Genomic DNA, 20,528 nt, shown 5'->3' on the forward strand with positions numbered 1-20,528 from the left:
CATTATACAATAACTAGCCTAATTACCCTAACCTGCCTAGTTAACCTAATTACCCTAGTTAAGCCTTTAAATGTCACTTTAAGCTGTATAGAAGTGTCTTGAAGAATATCTAGTAAAATATTATTTACAGTCATCATGACAAAGATAAAATAAATCAGTTATTAGAGATGAGTTATTAAAACTATTATGTTTAGAAATGTGCTGAGAAAATCTGTTCTCTGTTAAATAGAAATTGGGGAAAAAAATAAACAGGGGTGCTAATAATTTAGGGGGACTAATAATTCTGAAATCAACTGTGTGTGTGTGTGTGTGTGTGTGTATACACACACACACGCACATTCAAATAGCGATTAACTTCTTTTTTTTTTTGGTGGGGCCAGTGAAAATTTGGGCTGGGCAAGTAAAAATCAGAACCACTGGCCCGATCGGGCCAGTAGAAAAAATCCTTAGCGTTGAACCCTGTGAGCACTGCTTAGTTTAAACCCTCGCTATTGTAACGCATATAAATACATACACTAATATTTGCTGGTAGGAAAAATCTATTTGTTCACTTCTGTTATTTATACTTTAATGTGCATTTCAATTTTTTTCTTCCACTTAACTGCAAATTTGAATAAAAACTGGATAAAGAGCACACAAACATGCTGACAGTAATAGGTACTGTACACTGTTATGGGTCAATGATGCTAATATTCGGCACAAATCCATCAGTTTCTTAGGTTATTAGATTATTTTATAATTTCACCTCTCCTGCTGTGCGTGAACTATGCTGTTGAATGTTCAGCGTATGAGGTGGCTAGGCTAACCTTGCTTCAATTTTGATAAAATTAATTTCTAATCAGTTGCTATTATGTTGTGAATATACCCCTGTAATGTATACTGCAGTCCTCTTTTGTCTGGCTTTCTCAGATATCTCACCTGTTTGCCAAAAATGACTAATTAAATCCTTGGGAATGTCTGACACCAGCGCATACACACTGTAATAGATGTGCCAGGCATGAAAGCTTGACAGGCGTAGCAACAGTAACTAAGGAGGGCGAGGCGTAGCGAAGGGTTATTCCAAGAATGTTGATATGGTTTCTTTCTTGCTTTACTATTTATTAACAATACACAAAAAACTAAAAGGTTAAGGTAAATTCTTTAATAAATTCTAGTGTTTTTGAGTATTATACTTGTTGTATACTTGTATTATACTTATGTTTTAGGCTAGTATTATTTACGACTTGTTAATTAATGCTTCATAATACAGTAGTATTACCAATAGTGAACAGATAAAATAATACAAAGTGTAGTTTTAACTACAGTAAAGTGTAGTGATTTGTAGTATAAAATACCCTATATTGTAAAATAATACAGCACTGGGTAATTTGTTTATATTACACTTGTGTTACCATAGCAACTATAGTATTACCACAACTGATCAATTGAAGTTCTTTACTGTAGTAGGCTACTGTTCAAAACACAGTACATGCCAATATACGTGTTCAGGGGCCCCGTGGCACAGCTTTCCTCAAAATGAAGAGGATGACATGGAAAATGTCCTCCACAATCTCATCAGTAAAGTGGAAGCCAGCAGACACTAGTTTACTTTATTTTAGCTGCCATAATAAAATGAGATTGATAGTGAGATTTATTTGAAGAGTGAATAGTACAGTAGGCTATAATACCTTATCAAGTGTTTCCTTATTTTTATCACAGTTACATTTCTGCTTGCATTAGTTTTTGTTTAAATGCTTTTAAAATAAAATGTATTCTTTACATCCAACTACTATTCCAGAGGTGCCTTATAGTGGTGTAAACCCCTTTACAAGGGGTGTTACCCCTGTGTAAACTCTAGCCACCCCTGTGGCCAACCCGATATGATTTTGCTGTTGACATTATTTATTTAAATCTACTTACATAAATGCAATACAATGCAATATTTCAATAAATAAATAGCAGCCACTAAATTATTGTGGATTGATTGGTGCCACTGACGTAGCTGGCCTCTTCTGGCCCCCCTTAAGCAAATTTTCAGGGGGGCACCACTGGTCTATTCTCTGTCTTTAAGTGTTTGAAACTGAAAATATCTCATAATATAAAACAACCAAAAATGTTATGGTTTATTAGATTAAACATTTAATATATAAGTCTATTTTAGTATTTTGGTTATTGTTATTAAACAGTGCAGCAATATGAATCATATCAAAAAGCATGAAAGGAAGAGGGAACACGACACAAATTGTGAGTTTGCATATAATCTCTGAGAGCGCTCAAGAAAATTTGTGTGTGAGCAGTGTATATTTGAGAGCGAGAGAAAATTTGAGAACTCGCAATCAGTTTTGTCCACAAACAGAGGAAATCCGTGCACGAGCATCACACAAGGTAGAGAGCAAAGCTCTTCAACGTTATGTGAAGAAAACAACTTTATTGTTTGTATGAAGTAGCCTACTTCATTAACAATATGTGCTACCATTTTACATTGCTGCTAGACAGATTTGCAACTCCATCTCTTTAGCACACACGAGATTCAATTGACAAAATTCCAATTTCACTCAATTTAACTTCGCAGCATATACAGGAGTTGGTCTACTGCTACCACATTGAGGTTATGTAATTTTGGTTAATCACAAGTTGATCACCGAAGACATAACATAGCACAACTAAACTTAATGAATTAGACAGCAGTAGACCTGCAATTTCTGTGTGATGTGAGGCAAAATGGAGTCTTTTTTTGGTGGAACTCGTTCTTGTGCATTATGCTGTGGAGACGAGACGCAGCACTGTTTAGCACTTTTTCAGAAAATTGCATTTGTATTTTTATATATCTAAGCAATGTTCTTTAATAAAAAAAGGTTTGTTTAATTAATACAGATCTTACAACCATACCTAATCTGTATATATTTTATTTTTCTGTTAAAAAGACTCGAAAAGACTCGAAAATCAAACTGCAGGACTTTGGACTTGACTTGAGACTTGTTGCCTTTGACTCGGGACTTGACTCGGGACTTGCCTGTCTTGACTCGGGACTTGACTCGGGACTTGAGGGCAATGAATTGAGACTTACTTGTGACTTGCCAAACAATGACTTGGTCCCACCTCTGATATACTATATGCATATAATAACGAGCCATGGATGACCCGAGCTCAAACAAACCTTGTCGTCGTCTTAATGAACAGACACAAAGCCAAGAAGAAAAATCTGCCGTGTCCTGTTGTTGCTTTACGAGCCTGTCTAAAAGGACGAGCGGTATTCGCTTTTTTTGGGAGCTTGCGATCGCGTCTATATTTGATATAACTAACTTCTTGAGCTGATGATAATAACGTGTGCGTGATTATTGAAGTGTCTCCGTCATCTGATCCATTCAGAAAGAAAAGGACAAGCGCGAGAGTAAAGCGCGAAAAAAAGGTGAAGCCCGACAAAACACAGGATCAAAATTGTTTTAGCAACCTGAATCATGACCAAACTGCCATGTTTATCATCGCCTTTTGGACTATAATAAACTGGGAATGACAAAATGACTCTCTAACAGAGCTTACATGTGCTGGTAAAGTCTACAGACACAGATGAGAGGTTTGCACTGACAGTGGGCTATATTGCGTGTGCTTTGAACTCAAATAAGTACTAAATGTCTACTGTGTGTAGTTTTTCTGTAATTAATAATATATTGTAGACTGTAAGGGTCTGTATGTGTTCATTTATGTTGCATTTATATATTTATTTAAAATAATTACAGACGTTACAGTAGGCTATTTCGCACTGTCATTGATCTGCAGTTATAATCAAATCCTATTCATAGAAAAGTTAGTAAAAAACATTTTTAAACACGTATTTGTGTATAAAGCATCTGTTTTGTGAGAAGTGCTTCTCATATTATATGTAAGCGACATGTACAGCTTTACTGTAGACATTTATTCGAGCGAGCATGACGTCGACTTAAACTTTCTGTCATACACCATGCCCACCAAAAGGGTACCCTTGGTAGTGGAAACGCAAGCCTGATAAAGGTGACCCGTACCGACCAGAACCGTACCGCACTGTACCAGTCAGTGGAAACAAGCCATAAGGCCACCCACGCCTCCAACCAGTGCTGATATACAGCCATAATGCACTGCTACTCGTGTGATATTGCTCATATACATACAAAAACACACACACTGTTTTGAAATACTATATCAGTTATAAACACTTCAAATTACTGAATGTTAAAACTTACATATGTATTTAGAAAAATATTGTAGTGGCTATTTTCTCTAAGGAGGCTCTCTCAGTGGTCAAGAAACAAAGTCTTACCCGGGATGTCTTTTACAAGTTTTATTCTTTATAAAGAAGATCACAGTCATACAGCAACAACAGTTTCTGCAGAGTGAGATACTAAAGCCAAGTGTGTTCACCCTTTTATCTAGTTTGTACTGCTTACGAGGTCAACTCCCAGTAAGGCCTCATCTACAATTACGTCAGGCGTCTTCTGCTGTTCGTGCGATATGCTCATAACAACCACACATCCTTCTTAGGATAATGAAAAAGCTTTCACCTAAAGAAATATAGTTATCTTTAAAAATGTACACACATAGGTTTTATGATGAACATATGGAGAACACAGATACACACAAATGTAATAATGAGTCTTAGACAAGTTTCTAACATATAAAGCTCATCTAAAAATGAATTTCCATTACAATATACAGTCATGCAAATACTACTGTATATTATACAGCATATTTGAATATGAATAAATATAAATAATGCTAGAAAGTCATACCAGAGTAAAGTGTTGTTGGCTTTTTTCATACTAATTCTAGATGGTGCTAGAAATTAAGCCAGCTAATTATAGAACTGTTAATTTATTAATTTAGTGGGATTACATTCCCACAACCTTCTGTTAACCTCACAGACAGTTCAAGTATTTATAGAGTACTTATGTAGCCCAGAACGATCTGTTCTTCTAGTTCATATTCATCATTTCGAATTTCATACTAACCATGTTCCATCATCAGACCATCGCACATAAACACAAGGGCTCTAATCCTTCAGAAAATTGTCAGGGCGAACAGGAGGAGTAGGTGTTTTCGTTTATGTCAGTCATGGGAGACTGCAATTGTTCTTTCATTAGGAGCCGCTAACATGCTAATCATCTGTTTAATTACCAGCGCTAGCGAGTGGGCTCAAATAAGCACGGCGAAGTGCTCAGTGGACTGAAGCAAAGAACTTCTAATTTATTCAAAAAGTCTCTGCTAACACGCGCTGCATCTAAATCTCCATCTCTGATGCTCGGTGGAAATACTAATATGGGGATAAGATTGCAAACCATACTGTATAATGGGAAAAAAATCGTGCAGTTTTTCCTGGAAATGTTCAATGCCTACTGAACGTAGTTTATCCCAGTGCTTGAGTGATTCAGACCCAATGAGTTGCAAATGCTTGAGGTATGTTGTACATTTATCATGCCCTGTTAATTAAAATGTCTGAAATGCAAAGAACATACAAAGAACATTAGGCACACCTGTCCAACTGCTTGTTAATGCAAATTTCTAATCAGCCAATCACATGGCAGCAACTCAATGCACTTAGGCATGTAGACATGGTCAAGATCATCTGCTGCAGTTCAAACTGAGCATCAGAATGGGAAAGAAAGGGGATTAAAATGACTTTAAATTTGGCATGGTTGTTGGTGCAAGATGGGCTGGTCTAAGTATTTCAGAAACTGCTGATCTACTGGGATTTTCACGCACAACCATCTCTAGGGTTTACAGAGAATGGTCCAAAAAAGAGAAAATTTCCAGTGAAAGGCAGTTCTGAGGGGGCAAATGCCTTGTCAGAGGAGAATGGATGGTTTGAGCTGATAGAAAAGCAACTGTAACTCAAATAACCCCTTGGTTCAACCGAGCTATGCAGAAGAGCATCTCTGAAAGCATAACACATCGAACTGTGAGGTGGATGAGCTACAGCAGCAGAAGACCACACCGGGTGCCACTTCTGTCAACAAAGAACAGGAAACTGAAGTTACATTTCCCACAGGCTCACCAAAATTGGACAATAGAACACTGGGAATGTTGCCTGGTCTGATGAGTACCGATTTCTCCTGCGACATTCAGATGGTAGGGTCAGAATTTGCCATCAACAACATGAAAGCAAATATCCATCCTGTTTTGTATCAGCGGTTCAGGCTGGTGGTGATGGTGTAATAATGTGGGGATATTTTCTTGGCACACTTTGAGCCCATTAGTATCAGTTGAGCATTGTGTCAATGCCACAGCCTACTTGGGTATTGTTGCAGACCATGTCCATCCTGTTATGCCCACAGTATACCCATCTTCTAATGTCTATTTACAGTAGGATAATGCGCCAAGTCATAAAGCACGAATCATCTCAGACTGGTTTCTTGAACATGACAATGAGTTCACTGTACTCAAATGGCCTCCACAGTCACCAGAACTCAATCCAATAGAGCACCTTTGGGAGGTTGTGGAACGGGAGATTTGCATCATAGATGTGCAGCTGACAAATCTGAAGCAACTGCGTGATGCTAACATGCCAATATGGACCAAAATCTCTGAGGAATATTTCCAGTACCATCTATGCCACGAAGGGTTAAGGCAGGTCTGAAGGCAAAAGGGGGTCCAACCTGGTAATAGTAACGTGTACCTAATAAAGTGGCCAGTGAGTGTAATTAATGTGAGCCCTATTGGTATGAAATGTTTATGTACGGTCACAACTCTCTGTTATAACTTGTCAAGGTGGAGTTTAAATTGATACATGTGCAAGGATGTTTTACAATTAATTATGACATTGAAATTAAATTATGCTTACAACTGAAGCAATGAAGTCGTATGTCAGTGAGCGCAAAACAAGGGATTGTATTACAAGTGCATTTTAGCACGTAACTCAAAGAGGAAATTATATATTTATAAACTGGATATAAAGCAATCTGGCAGATGCCACGGCTGCAACATCTCAGTTGGTAAAATAAAATGTACTAAAACTCAATAATTTAATAAAGCTATTGTATTTTATGGTCATACTGTAATTAAATACAAATTAAAACTAAACTAAAATAAAAATAATAGAACTATAATAAAAAAAAAAACATTTTAATTAACACATTACATTTTACTTGCTTTAATGAAGGCTTTTATAAAAAAAAAAAACATTACATAGTAAAGCAATCGGCTCACCCAAAAGAAAGTCTACTAAAACGCTATTTTATCTGTAGTTAGAATTTTCAAGAGGAATACTGTCAGCATGAAGCCCTATACGGTTCCTGTGCTGCGTTAAATAGACCTAAATGCTGTATTGACTACGGTAAGTGTTTTATAAATAACCCTCGCTGTCATTAATGAGTTCTGAAAACCAGTTATAAGCATGTCGAGGGCACTTCTGCAATAGACAGGAATGCGCCATGTGGAATTGAACACTACTCCATTATGAAAATCTATTAATAATGTATACTTGGCTATTGTGAAATTGTTTTCCATTTAAGAATTGCGTGATATAATTGTCAAGAGGTGAAGTATCTCATTTCATGCACTGACCAAGGCCAACACTTCAACCCAATTAAACCTTTTAACAACTTAAGTGCTGCCTCTTATTGAAATATCCTTTCTGTACACAGAATTTCTCTTCAGGAAAAAAAAAAAAGCATTGTTTACATCATGGTTCATGAAGGTAAATGAAAAATGTATTAATTCTGGATTTTTGCAAGATAAATAAGCAATATTATGCAAATATTGCTTTTATAAGAGGTTTAAACAGACTGTGAATATAATCAACTTCTAATGGTGAAAATGTATTTATTTTTTTAATGTAATCACACTTTATAAAAACAGTCTGCAGAAACACTTTGATTGACATTCTTCTTTTGTACATGTCATCAGAGCATACCTGTCGACTCTCTCACTTTACCCGGGATTCTCTCATATTTTATAATTATATCCCGCTATCATGCCATATTTTCCCACATTGCTCACGTTTTTTAAATCTTTCTATGAAGGGTGGCAATAAACATTAAAGAGCCGATCCTCCCTTTGCGCAACCTATACCACCGAACCACCCAGGATATGCCCAATGCTTTTAAATCTGAATTTGTTCTTTGCTTTCATTGTATTAAGCCATGTCACAAAGTACAGCGAAAAGCAGCGCATACAGTCACATATGCTATACATTTAATGGAGGACTGTATACTGTCGTTATGACGAAGTTAAATGTGTTCACATGAAGAAAAAAACGAACGAAAAATCAATTGATCACGTGAAAATGACAGTTAATATGTATGTGTTTTTACAAGGTTATTAACATGTTTGCATTACAGAGAGCAGGAAAGAGACAGGCTTCATAATATCGTTTAATTAAAATAAATGATCAACAAATGAATCTGTCTTGACAGTCTTTACATGTGAATGAATTATCTACACACAATATGATTTCCCAATTAGAAAAAAATTCTACAAACTATAAAATACTATTCATGACAATACTTAAAATAACAGACAAATCCAAATGCCCAACACAAGCGAACTGCTCTCCAGACCAGATCAGCTCGATGACATATAAAGTCTCAGACACCGCCTGTAGTCCCATTTAGCAACTTGATAGCAACCGTCTTTTTAAAGAAGCATAAGCGATTTAAAAAATCAAGAGTGTGATGTAACTGATGTGTTTTATGTTGTAGAATAAAACGTGAACGTATCTTGAGTTTGTGTTAGCCACAGACCTTATTTAAGCGATTTTACTAAAATCCCATTGAAAAAACCCATTGACTTAGGGACGAGGTAATCGGAACTGCTAAAATGCTAACTCGCTTCTGGGTTTTTGCATACAAATTGACGTCATAGTTCCTCCACTCTATGTTGACAGGTATGCATCAGAGAGGGGAAGCCCCACCCATTAGTGACGATCTCTCCCTCATTTACATTTTTTAATGAGGTTTTTTAACAATTTTGAATCTGTCAATGTCTGCCACATAGGCATTTGTAGCTCCGCCCTCTTTTGAAAAGAGCTTTAAATTCATTTGAATTTGATGCGGCAGTCACCAAATCATATATTCATTCATTTTCTTTTTGGCTTAGTCCCTTTATTAATCCAGGGTTGCCACAGCGGAATAAACTGCCAACTTATCCAGCAAATGTTTTATGCAGCAGATGCCCTTCCAGCTGCAACCCCTCACTGGGTTCACTGGTACACTATGACCAATTTTAGCCTACCCAATTTACCTACAGCACATGTCTTTGGACTGTTAGGGAATGGAGGATCTTTGGAACTTGGGGGAATGGGGAAGTCAGATCATGGATGTACAGCCGGCGAATCTGCACCTATCATGTAAATAATGTTTCAAGCACCTTTTTGAATGGTATGAAGGCAAAGGAGGGCTCAGCCTGTTATTTTAGTTAAAGTGGCCAGAGAATGTATTTAAAGTATTATCTGTGTGAAACTAAATTTAATGACTGCAGTAATTCTGTACTGAGGAAAGCATTAAAACTGACAAGTTGCCAAACTCAATCTACAATCCTGTTCTGTGTACTGAGCCTTGGCATACTAGTAAATTAATCAGGGCAAAATTAAACACAGCAACCATTTTCCATTAACCACCAACTGTCAAATCCCAAAAACACATGAGGATTGGTGAGTGCAGTTGCTAAATATTTCACTCACGTTCATAGGAATATTCCAGGCCATGTAGACATGGGACTTGAACTCATCCATCCAGACTTCTGCCGCACGCAGCGCATTCCTCTTAGCATAGTAATCGATGTCATTGTTGTATGGTTTCTTTGTGCGTTCAATATGTGCGACTCTGGCACATGGAAGAACCTCCATACTGCCACCACACTGCCAAACCTGCAGACAAAAAGAGAGAAAAAAAACAATAAGAAATAGGTTTTTAATTTAGAATAAAGAACCTTTAACATCGGTGGAATTTTTGCATTCCACAAACATTACTTCACTGTGAAAAAAATGCACTTTAGATTACTAAATATGATTCATTTTACACTATAAAAAAAGGCTGGGTTCCACACAACTTGATTAAGTTAACATAATTATTAGTAGTTTATTTAAATAATTAGTAGTTTTTTATTAAGTAGTTTAAACAAGCAACAGAATCTTTTTTTAGTTTAAGATAAAAAAAATTATTTTAAGAACCTGAATAAAATTAACAAAAATGGTTCTTCTACAACGTAATAATACCCTATTGGTGTAATGGAAGGTTGCTGGACAACAAAGTTGGGGATCCACATAATTTTTTATTAGCAATCGTCAGGCAGGCAATGGTCAACAGGTGCAAACAGGAACATAACGGTAATTCATAAGCATACTCGAGGTCACAGTAGGAATGTCTGACGTGAAACTGACGTTTTGACACAGTGTCGAGATTCTGAAGTGCAAGTGTTATTAAACACTGCACCGAAGCATGATCCAAAACACCCAGGTCACAAGACTAAGGTGATTCAAAACACCCAGGTCTTAAAATATTAATAAAGTAAGCGTTTTTCATGTTTAAAATAGTATTTATTTTTATTTTAGTGTTTAAAGCTTTTGTCATTATGCTACTTCAGTGTCTCAGAGTCATTCAGAAATTATTATTAAATGCTGGATTAATGTACAATAAAGTTTTTAATACAGTTTTGCAAACACGTGTTATACCACTTCATATATACATATATATATATATATATATATATATATATATATATATATATATATATATATATATATATATATATATATATATATATATATATTTGTGCATGCTGTATAAGTGCATATTGTTTACCCATAGTGTTTACATGTTCAAAATACAGCAAGTAATACAACAAGCATTTGGTTTGGGCTGGATTTTTCAACTGGACATTGCTTTACAATGCCCTTGATGGGTGAACATTATCCAGTGGGGGAGTGTCTTTTGTCTATTCAAGTGTGAATTATTCAAGACCACAGTAACTCCCACACATGCAACTGAGATGACCCAAAGCACACTTTACAAAATGTAAATCATTGTAATGATTTCTTTGAATGAGAGTACACTGCAAAAAAATGCTTTTCTTACTTAGATTTTTTGTCTTGTTTCTAGTCCAGATGTCTACAAATTCTTAAATCAAGAACATTTTCTAGTCAAGCAAAACATATTGTCTTGTTTTAAGAAATACTATGCCAAAATGAAGTGAGTTTTACCTCAAATCAAGCAAAATATTCTGCCAACGGGGTAAGCAAAATAATCTTGTTTTTCGATTTGTGCAAGATTATTTTGCTTACCCCACTGGCAGATTATTTTGCTTGATTTGAGAAAAACCTCACTTTATTCTGGCATATTATTTCTTAAAACAAGACAATTTATATTTATATATATATATATATATATATATATATATATATATATATATATATATATATATATATATATATATATATATATATTCATTTTCATTCATTCATTTCTTGTCGGCTTAGTCCCTTTATTAATCTGGGGTAGCCACAGCGGAATGAACCGCCAACTTATCCAGCAAGTTTTTACGCAGCGGATGCCCTTCCAGCTGAAACCCATCTCTGGGAAACATCCACACATACACACACACTCATACACTACGGACAATTTAGCCTACCCAATTCACCTGTACCGCATGTCTTTGGACTGTGGGGGAAACCGGAGTACCTGGAGGAAACCCACGCGAACACAGGGAGAACATGCAAACTTCACACAGAGACGACAACTGAGCCGAGCGACCTTCTTGCTGTGAGGTGAACGTGCTACCCACTGCGCCACTGCGTCACCTATATATATATATATATATATATATATATATATATATATATATATATATATAAACAGATGCATTTAATTTTCTACTATTTTTCATTTTTCTACTAACCATGCACAAATTGTTTTCTAAAAACGCAAGGAAGTACCTCCATTTTCTTTTACATATTATTGTAGCACAGTTTGTGCTGAATACAACAAAAAAACATGTTGGCTAATACTTTGTAACAAGTTGCTAAAATAAGCAATGTCAGGGCATGTCAAAACATTTTAGGGGCCCCCAAATCACCTCAGACCACAGAGGATTAAAGTGATGTCAGAAACACAATTAAACTCCCCAATTTAATACTTCGAGTTGAAGCAGAAAGGTTACATTTATTTTGAACACAATTATTTGCCTATGCAAATGTTAATATTAGGTGTAATACCACAGCACATAAAGTCCAAATTACTACATACTGTAGGAAAAAATAAAACAAAGTCAAATGTTTTGGCATCTAAACACCTCCATCCACAAGTCAGATTGCACTCAAAATGAACTGCTTTTTATTTAGGGCGCCTGTTTGCCCGTAGAGGTTTGCCCCCTTCATAATAGAAAGTGTGTGAGCTTGCTTGATACAGCAATTAAGTGTTAAGGGCCATTAGTTTGTGCTGAGATGAGAGAAACAGGGGATGATAAATGAACGTGTGGAAGAATGAGTGCAAATATGTTCGTCCCCTGAGACCCAGCAGTCACACTATTATGCTGACTCTGACTGTGCGTCTGCCTCCACATCACAGAAATATATGAAGAAAAAAAGTAAACGCATGCCATTATGAAGCAGAGCCAGCCTGCTGCTGCCGCAGTGATGACAGGGGCACAAGAAAGTTCAGGGAAACGTTGCTGAAAGTGCTTTGCTGCTGGAGAAGAGATACGAAAGGTCTGTTGACCCGAGAGACTAGATCCTTACAAATGTGCACATGTAGATTAATAATCGGCTATTAGCATTGCATATGCATGACTTGGGAAAAGAGCATGTAAATCACTTAGTATGATACTCTTGCATAATAAATAGGGATGTAAGGATTTACCTGACTCACGATTTGATACGATTTATGATGCTAATCTTACGATTCAGTCACAATTATTTTGCAAAATATAACATATTTTCTGCCATAACTAAGTTGCTATATTAAAAACAAAATCTCAAAATAATAAAAAATAGTACAAACTAAAGACTCTTTAATATAAACAAACTAAAACTGTGACTGTGCTGGGATTTGACACACACACATATATATATATTTTATAAATATAGGCATATTGGTTTTCTGGCATGAGCTTAGTTTTTTGCACATTTACAATGTCCTCTGCTGATGAAAAAAACTCTTTCATTGGAGACTGAGATGGCTGGTGTGGAGGGAAAAGCTTTTCCTAAACCAGAGAGCAGTGTGTACAGAGGTGGTCAATAGGCCCTCTGCTCCAGGCGACTGGCCACTGACATCAAAAAACTGATTGTAAGTTAACTATTTATAAAGAGATAGGAGTTAAACATTATGAGGGTAAATACTTAATATTACTTGTATACTTAATTAGTATAAGTAGCAGTGTGACACACTTAAGACATATTCTTGACCCCCTCTGGTCAAAACATGTATCGGGATTCATTCAACATTTCAACCGAATTAAATCTTGGCATATTTGAATCGATTTTCAACCGACTGATGGTGAATCATTACATCCCTAATAATACAATTATTGTGTTAAACATAAAAACAATAGCCCAGCCTCTACACTTGAAAGGACCACATACTGTACATACTAGACTTTTATATAGGCAATATTCATCACTTAATACAATTTTTATCTTCATTATTATTATTGCCCATTTCACTCTAGGTATATATAGTTGAGGTCAAAATTATTAGCCCTTCTTTTTCTTTTTCAAATGATGTTTACCAGAGCAAAGAATTTTTCAAAATATTTTCTATAATATTTTTTCTTCTGGAGGAAGTGTTATTTGTTTTATTTCGGCTACAATAAAAGCATTTTTTTATTATTATTATTATTATTATTATTATTATTATTATTATTATTATAAGACTGGTTTCACCCTTCTGCCGTATCTTCATTTTAGAAGAATCCACCTTTCACCCCATAACCCCATTTCCTTCTATACTAAGGGGTGCTCTCGAAACATACCTGATCTCGGACCGCCTTACATGCTTAAAGACCTGACAGGAGCCCTGGGATCAAATAACTCCTAAGCTCAGGATTCTCTCCCAGGACAGATTGCCAAACCTGCTAATAGTGTCAAGTAATATCTATGATGAACCTTTGAAACAGAAATTAGGTAAAATAAATACACAGGGGGGCTAATAATTCAAGAGGGTTGTAGTAAAGTAAAACATACTTGCAATAAACTTTATACTTTATCAAACAATCTTCACATGGAAATATTAAGCAGCATAAATATTTCAACACCAATAATAATAGTACATAACTTTCAGAGCGAAATTAGCATATTTAAAAGATTTCAGAAGAATCATGTGATGCTGAAACCTGGAATAATGACTTTGAAAAATCAGATAAAAAGCATTTCAAAATATATTACAATAGAAACAGTTTCCAGCAAGCATTTTTTTTTTTGTTTTAAAATGATGTCTAATAGACGTCTAAACATAGTCGTCTTGGCTAAAACAAGACTAAACCTGGGCTGTCAGTGAAAATCTAACAGACGTCTAGGAATAGGCCAAAACTTAACTACTCGTCAAATAAACAGAAATGAATGACTACACATATAAAGTCTGTCTAATCTGTCTATATGATGACTAGTCTACTTTTGGCTATTCTTTAACATTTATTAGATTTTCACTGACAGCCCAAATTTAGCCTTGTTTTAGCCAAGCTTTCTATGTTTAGATGTCTATTAGACGTCTATTAAACACAAAATTGTTTGCTGGGTTCTTACAGCAAAACGTGAGTACAGTAAAACTAACTATTCTACAATAAAAAAAGTGTACTATTTCATAATTGGAGTTTTGATGAACAGGAAAGTCCTCTAAATGAAAAAAAAAAAAAAAACATTTTTAATAATATGACTTATGTTTAAATTTTGGTTTCAAACATTGTATTAATGCAGAAAACACAGCTAATTCTAAATATCCAGCAATGGTGAAATGTTGCAGAACAGCATGTCTAAAAAAAATCAGGCACTTTTAAAATTAGATCTAATTAAAAAAACAAACTATTTATATGTTTAATAAGAAACAATTAGATAAGAGGGAATACCAATGAGCAAAACAATTTAAAAATATGCCAAATATGATGCAACATCTCCAAATAAATTGTATGTGTGGCTTTATGCTTGAAAGGTCTACTAGAAAAGGCACTAGGTCCTTTGAGCACTCCTTTGCTTTGAACGCTAGCGGTCTATCTTCAACTAATCGTGACATTAATGGAACTAGCTATGCATTCACTGACTTTTATTAGCTGTGGAAATACTTTTAACTCCAGCACCACTGATCCATAATGCGACCTTGGTGTACAAAATCAATCTTGGAGCAGTAGAGCTCGGTTATGGTCTTACTGCTAGACGACACATGCTGTTGGTCTACCTTTTTCTTTCCTGCTCGCTTTCTCTCTACAGTGAAAACTCCATTGTGCGCTTTGTTCAAGCTCAATAAAAGCCTACTTTCAGTGAAGGAACAGACAAAAGACAACAAATTAACTTGTTAGCCTTCACTGTTTGGATTTGAGTTGAGTAAAGAGACTGCCCGCTCTCTGAGTAGGAAAAACCTGCATTAAACACAGTGTTACAGGGATTGCCAGAGACAAAACCTACTACACATTCATTTTTATAGTTTTAGTGTTAAAAGATTTAACATTTAACAGTTCTAAGATAAAAATCATATGGCATCATAATATGAGTTAGCATTAAGGTAATCTATATGCTAATGTACTTCTAATGAATAGATAACTTAATGAAATGTTATCTTGCTTAGAGAGACGTTGCCAAACAAAATGCTCTTTAGAATGCAAATAATTTGCATTTAATTTAAATAAAGACCGTCTGTCTCTGAATAGCAAATTAAATCATGGTTTACTGGTGTATTCACTGTTTTCAGCTGTAGTAAAGCTGTCAAGTGAGGTTTTATTGGTCTGTGACATAATCTTAAGCAAGGGTTCTCAACTGTTTTTTTTTTTTTTTCGGGGCCCTTCTTCTTTTTTTAAAGGCTCACCTGTCTGACATTCTCTCTAAGATGTTTGTATGAAATGCTTAGTTAAACTTATATATAATACATTTGTTGTGCCTACTGTTGTGTTCTATTACCAGCATTTAATAAAAACAATAATATATATATATATATATATATATATATATATATATATATATATATATATATATATATATATATAGATAGTGCATCCGGAAAGTATTCATAGCGCTTAACATTTTCCACATTTTTTTTTATGTTTCAGTCTTATTCCAAAATGGATTACATAATTTTATTTCCTCAAAAGTCTACACACAATACCCCTTAATGACAATGTGAAAAAGTATTTTCAGAAATTGTTGAAAATTTATAAAAAAATAAAAACATCAGAAAAATCACGTTTAGAAGTATTTACAGCCTTTGCTGTGAGGCTCTAAAATGAGCTCAGTTACATTCTGTTTCCACTGATCATTCTTGAGATGTTTCAGCAGCTTAATTGGAGTTGACCTGTGGTGAATTCAGTTGATTGGACATGATTTGAAAAGGCATACAGCTGTCTATATAAGGTCCCAGGGTGACAGTGCATGTCAAAGCACAAACCAAGTATAAAGACAAAGAAATAGTTTGTAGACCTCCGAGACAGGATTATTTCGAGGCACAAGACTGGGAAAGGTTACCAAAACATTTCTGCTTCTCTGAAAGTTCCAATGAGCACATTGGTCTCCGTCATACGTAAGGGGAAGATGTTTGGAACCACCAGGACTCTTCCTAGAGCTGGCCGGCCAGCTGAGTGATCGGGAGAGAAGGGCCTTAGTCAGGGAGGTGATCAATAACCTGATGTTCATTCTGTCTGAGCTCCAGTGTTTTTCTGTGGAGAGAGGAGAACCTTACAGAAGGACAACCATCTGTGCAGCAATCCACCACTCAGGCCTGTATGATAGAGTGGCCAGACAGAAGCCACTCCCTGCGTATAGGCATCTGAAGGACTCAGACCATATAAAATTCTCTGGTCTGTTGAGACTAAAATTGAACTCTTTGAACTGAATGCTGGGCGTTAGAGAAAACCAGGCACCGCTCATCACCAGGCTAATACCATCCCTACAGTAAAGCATGGTGGTGGCAGCATCATGCTGTGGGGATGTTTTTCAGCAGCAGGAACTGGAAGACTAGTCAGGATAGAGGGAAAGATGAATGCAGCAATGTACAGAGACATCCTGAATGAAAACCTGCTTCAGAGTGCTCTTGACCTCAGACTGGGGCAATGGTTCATCTTCCAGCAGGACAATGAACAAAGCACACAGCCAAAATATCAATAAAGTGGCTTCACAACAACTCGGTGAATGTGCTTGAGTGGCCCAGCCAGAGCCCAGACCGAAATCCTATTGAACATCTCTGGAGAGATCTGAAAATGGCTGTACACCATCGTTTCCCGTCCAACCAGATAGAGCTTGAGAGGTACTGCAAAGAGGAATGGACCAAAATTCCCAAGTACAGGTGTGCCAAGCCTGTGGCATCATATTCAAAATGACTTGAGACTGTAATTGCTGCCAAAGGTGCATCAACAAAGTATTGAGCAAAGGCTGTGAATACTTATGCCGATGTGATTTTTCAGGGTTTTTTTTTTTAAATAAATTTGCAGCAATTTCAAAAAATCTCTCTTTTTCACATTGTCATTATGAGGTATTGTGTGTAGAATTTTGAGGAAATAAATTAATTTAATCTATTTTGGAATATGGGTGTAACATAAAATTGTGGAAAAAGTGAACGCTATAAATACTTTCCGGATGCACTGTATATTCACATACTGTATGACTGAACTCATACAAATTTGTACGAATTAGCAACTAAACTGATAAAATGTAAAATATTTACATATTCAAACGACTAAATAGCATTGTTTAATATGTCTTCAACAGAAAAAAAAAACAAGATATGAATAAAATTTAGGATGAGGTTTGCAAAAATTCATATTTGGGTGAATCATCCCATTAATATTTTTCATATGCAAATTTAAAGAATTACTTCAATCAATTTTTATTTTGTCTCTGAATGATTGGGCAACACTGAATACATTTTCATGCAATTCGATTAAATATCTTCTGAAATACCTTACATATTATAATATATACCAAACATAGGATGTTCTCTATAAAAATAATTTTGATACTATTTATCTTTGACCTTCTCTGCGTATAAGCGTCAGCGATATGGTTTGACTGTAGAGTCAATGGATCAGCCGCATGCAAGTCACGTTGCTGCACGTCTTCCTGCAGGTCTCCTTTCACAACATTAGTAAAACAAATCAGACTCTCTCTGGACTCAGGAGCCATGTTGATGAAATGATGATTGTTGAAGAGCACCGACAGAAACACATTTACCTCATGCCGAGAGGGAACGATTGTCATTACTGATTTCCACTTTTTTTTTTTTTGCCGCCGCAATTAAGGGGTCTGGAGAAGAGAGATGAAGGTCAAAAAATACATGCGGAACAAGATGTAGCGGTCAAACTGTGAGCAGCTAAACCTGGGGACACACTGTCTGAGACTAACTATCGTTATTCATTATTGAGCAGAATCAATCATTGCTGTCAAATCTCTCCCTCAGTACTGTACAGTGTCTCATAAGAGACGTACAGTCTGCCGTCATTTCTACACAAGATGTACAGTATAACTGGGGTCAAATAATCCAAACTGACAATAATTAAGCTTAATGGTTAAGAAAGCTATTATATTTTTGTGTAATGCAGATTTTGTTTTAATTTAAATGTGTTATTTTCTTTTTAATTGAGGGACAAAATTTACATTTTTCTTTATTTTTTACATATTATATACACTTTAATACTCAAAAAGTTAAGATAAGTCAAACCATTTGAGTAAACCGATTGCAACAAAGCATTTAAGTTCAAAAACTAATCCTAATGAGTACTGTCAACTTTATCCATTTCAGAAAACGAAGCAATTTGAGTACTGTAAAACCCAATAAGTTCAGGCAACTCAAACCGTTGGAATAAAATAGTTGTTACAAACCATTTGAGTTAAAAAATGCACACATAAATTAAAAAGAAAATGTACATTTTAAAAAAAGCAATGTTATTATATATACAAAAGAAGGGCGAAGCAGTGGCGCTGTAAGTAGTGCTGTCGCCTCACAGCAAGAAGGTCGCTGGGTCACTGGTTCGAGCCTCGGCTCAGTTGGCATTTCTGTGTGAAGTTTGCATGTTCTCCCTACGTTCGAGTGGGTTTCCTCCGGGTGCTCCGGTTTCCCCCACAGTCCAAAGACATGTGGTACAGGTCAATTGGGTAGGCTATGTCTGTAGTGTATGGGTGTGTGTGTGAATGTGTGTGTGGATGTTTCCCAGAGATGGGTTGCGGCTGGAAGGGCATCCGCTGTGTAAAAACTTGATGGATAAGTTGGCGGTTCATTCCGCTGTGGCGACCCCGGATTAATAAAGGGACTAAGCCGACAAGAAAATGGATGAATGGATGAATACGAAAGAAGATTATGCGAATAAGCTTGTCATGACTCGGGAGCTGTTATTAGGTGTTAATTAGACTCAATATATAATATAATTTACCTTGATTGACAAATCAAAACCAAAAGTATTCCAGAGAGCCGTGTAATAAATAGTATGCGCTCTCTCTCATCTACTGTACACTCACTGGCCCCTTTATAAGGTACACTTTACTAGTAGTGGGTTGGACCCCATTTTGCCTTCAGAACTGCCTTAAGCCTTTGTGACATAGATTCAAGAAGGTACTGGAAATATTCCTCAGAGATTTTGGTCCATATTGACATGATAGCATCACGTAGTCGCTCCAGATTTGGCGGCTGCACTTCCATGATGTCAATCTCATATTCCGCCAAACTACAAGGTGCTCTATTGGATTGAGTTCTGGTGACTTTAAAGGCCATTTGAGTACAGTGAACTCATTATCATGTTAAAGAAACCAGTCTAATATTATATTATAAATAAAAATGTATAAAACTTTTTGCAATAATCTTATTTTCATTTATATATTTTCTAAAAAGATATACCTATTAAAATATCTTTATCATTTCATTGAAAATGGTTATTAAAAAGGGGAAAATGGAAATCAACACTTTTTTCTAGTTGATGAACAGTAAATTGTGGCATCAATTACTGTAATGCAGTATTTCTGAATTTATTTATGAACTAATTTCTAAAAAAAAAGGAAAAAACTGTAAATAGTTGCATCATTTTTGTGTGTATTTCTTCTTTACAAACCCTCTGCAATCCAGTTTAATCAGGCATTTCCACAACCTCCAGCATTTCTCAGAATCAACCTGCAAGATGGGCAATTGTGGTGTGCGAAATTCACTCAGCACAGATTTTGTGGCTGCGTTTGCAGTTACACGATTTGCATAATTCCTTTAGTGAACGAGGTGCTAAAACAATGCAAACAGTGCAGGCAAATTAATAGTGCTATCAGCAGGCGCAATTCATCCACTCCTCCCTCTCACTTTCAGCCAGCGATCGACTGACGCGTTTTCATTTGTTTTTAAAAAGTTACATCATCTCATCCTCAGAGACACATCCCAACCCTCTGAGTAAATCTCGCTGCTGAGCATTATATTCTCAGT

General features: G+C 35.9%; 1 protein-coding gene across 3 annotated transcripts in view; it reads right to left on the minus strand.

The window, feature by feature from the left end:
* Nucleotides 1–20,528, minus strand: part of galnt9 (polypeptide N-acetylgalactosaminyltransferase 9) — a 182,842-nt gene that overhangs the window by 23,797 nt on the left and 138,517 nt on the right. For all 3 annotated transcript variants that reach the window (XR_012406761.1, XR_012406760.1, XM_001337982.10), the window contains exon 7: nt 9,629–9,814. Coding sequence is in view for 1 of the 3 variants with exons in the window: in XM_001337982.10 (XP_001338018.1) it covers nt 9,629–9,814 (186 nt within the window). In the remaining 2 variants the exon portion in view is untranslated. The remainder of the gene's footprint in view (nt 1–9,628; nt 9,815–20,528) is intronic.

Source organism: Danio rerio, chromosome 5, assembly GCF_049306965.1.
Source record: "Danio rerio strain Tuebingen ecotype United States chromosome 5, GRCz12tu, whole genome shotgun sequence".
Lineage (NCBI taxonomy): Eukaryota > Metazoa > Chordata > Actinopteri > Cypriniformes > Danionidae > Danio > Danio rerio.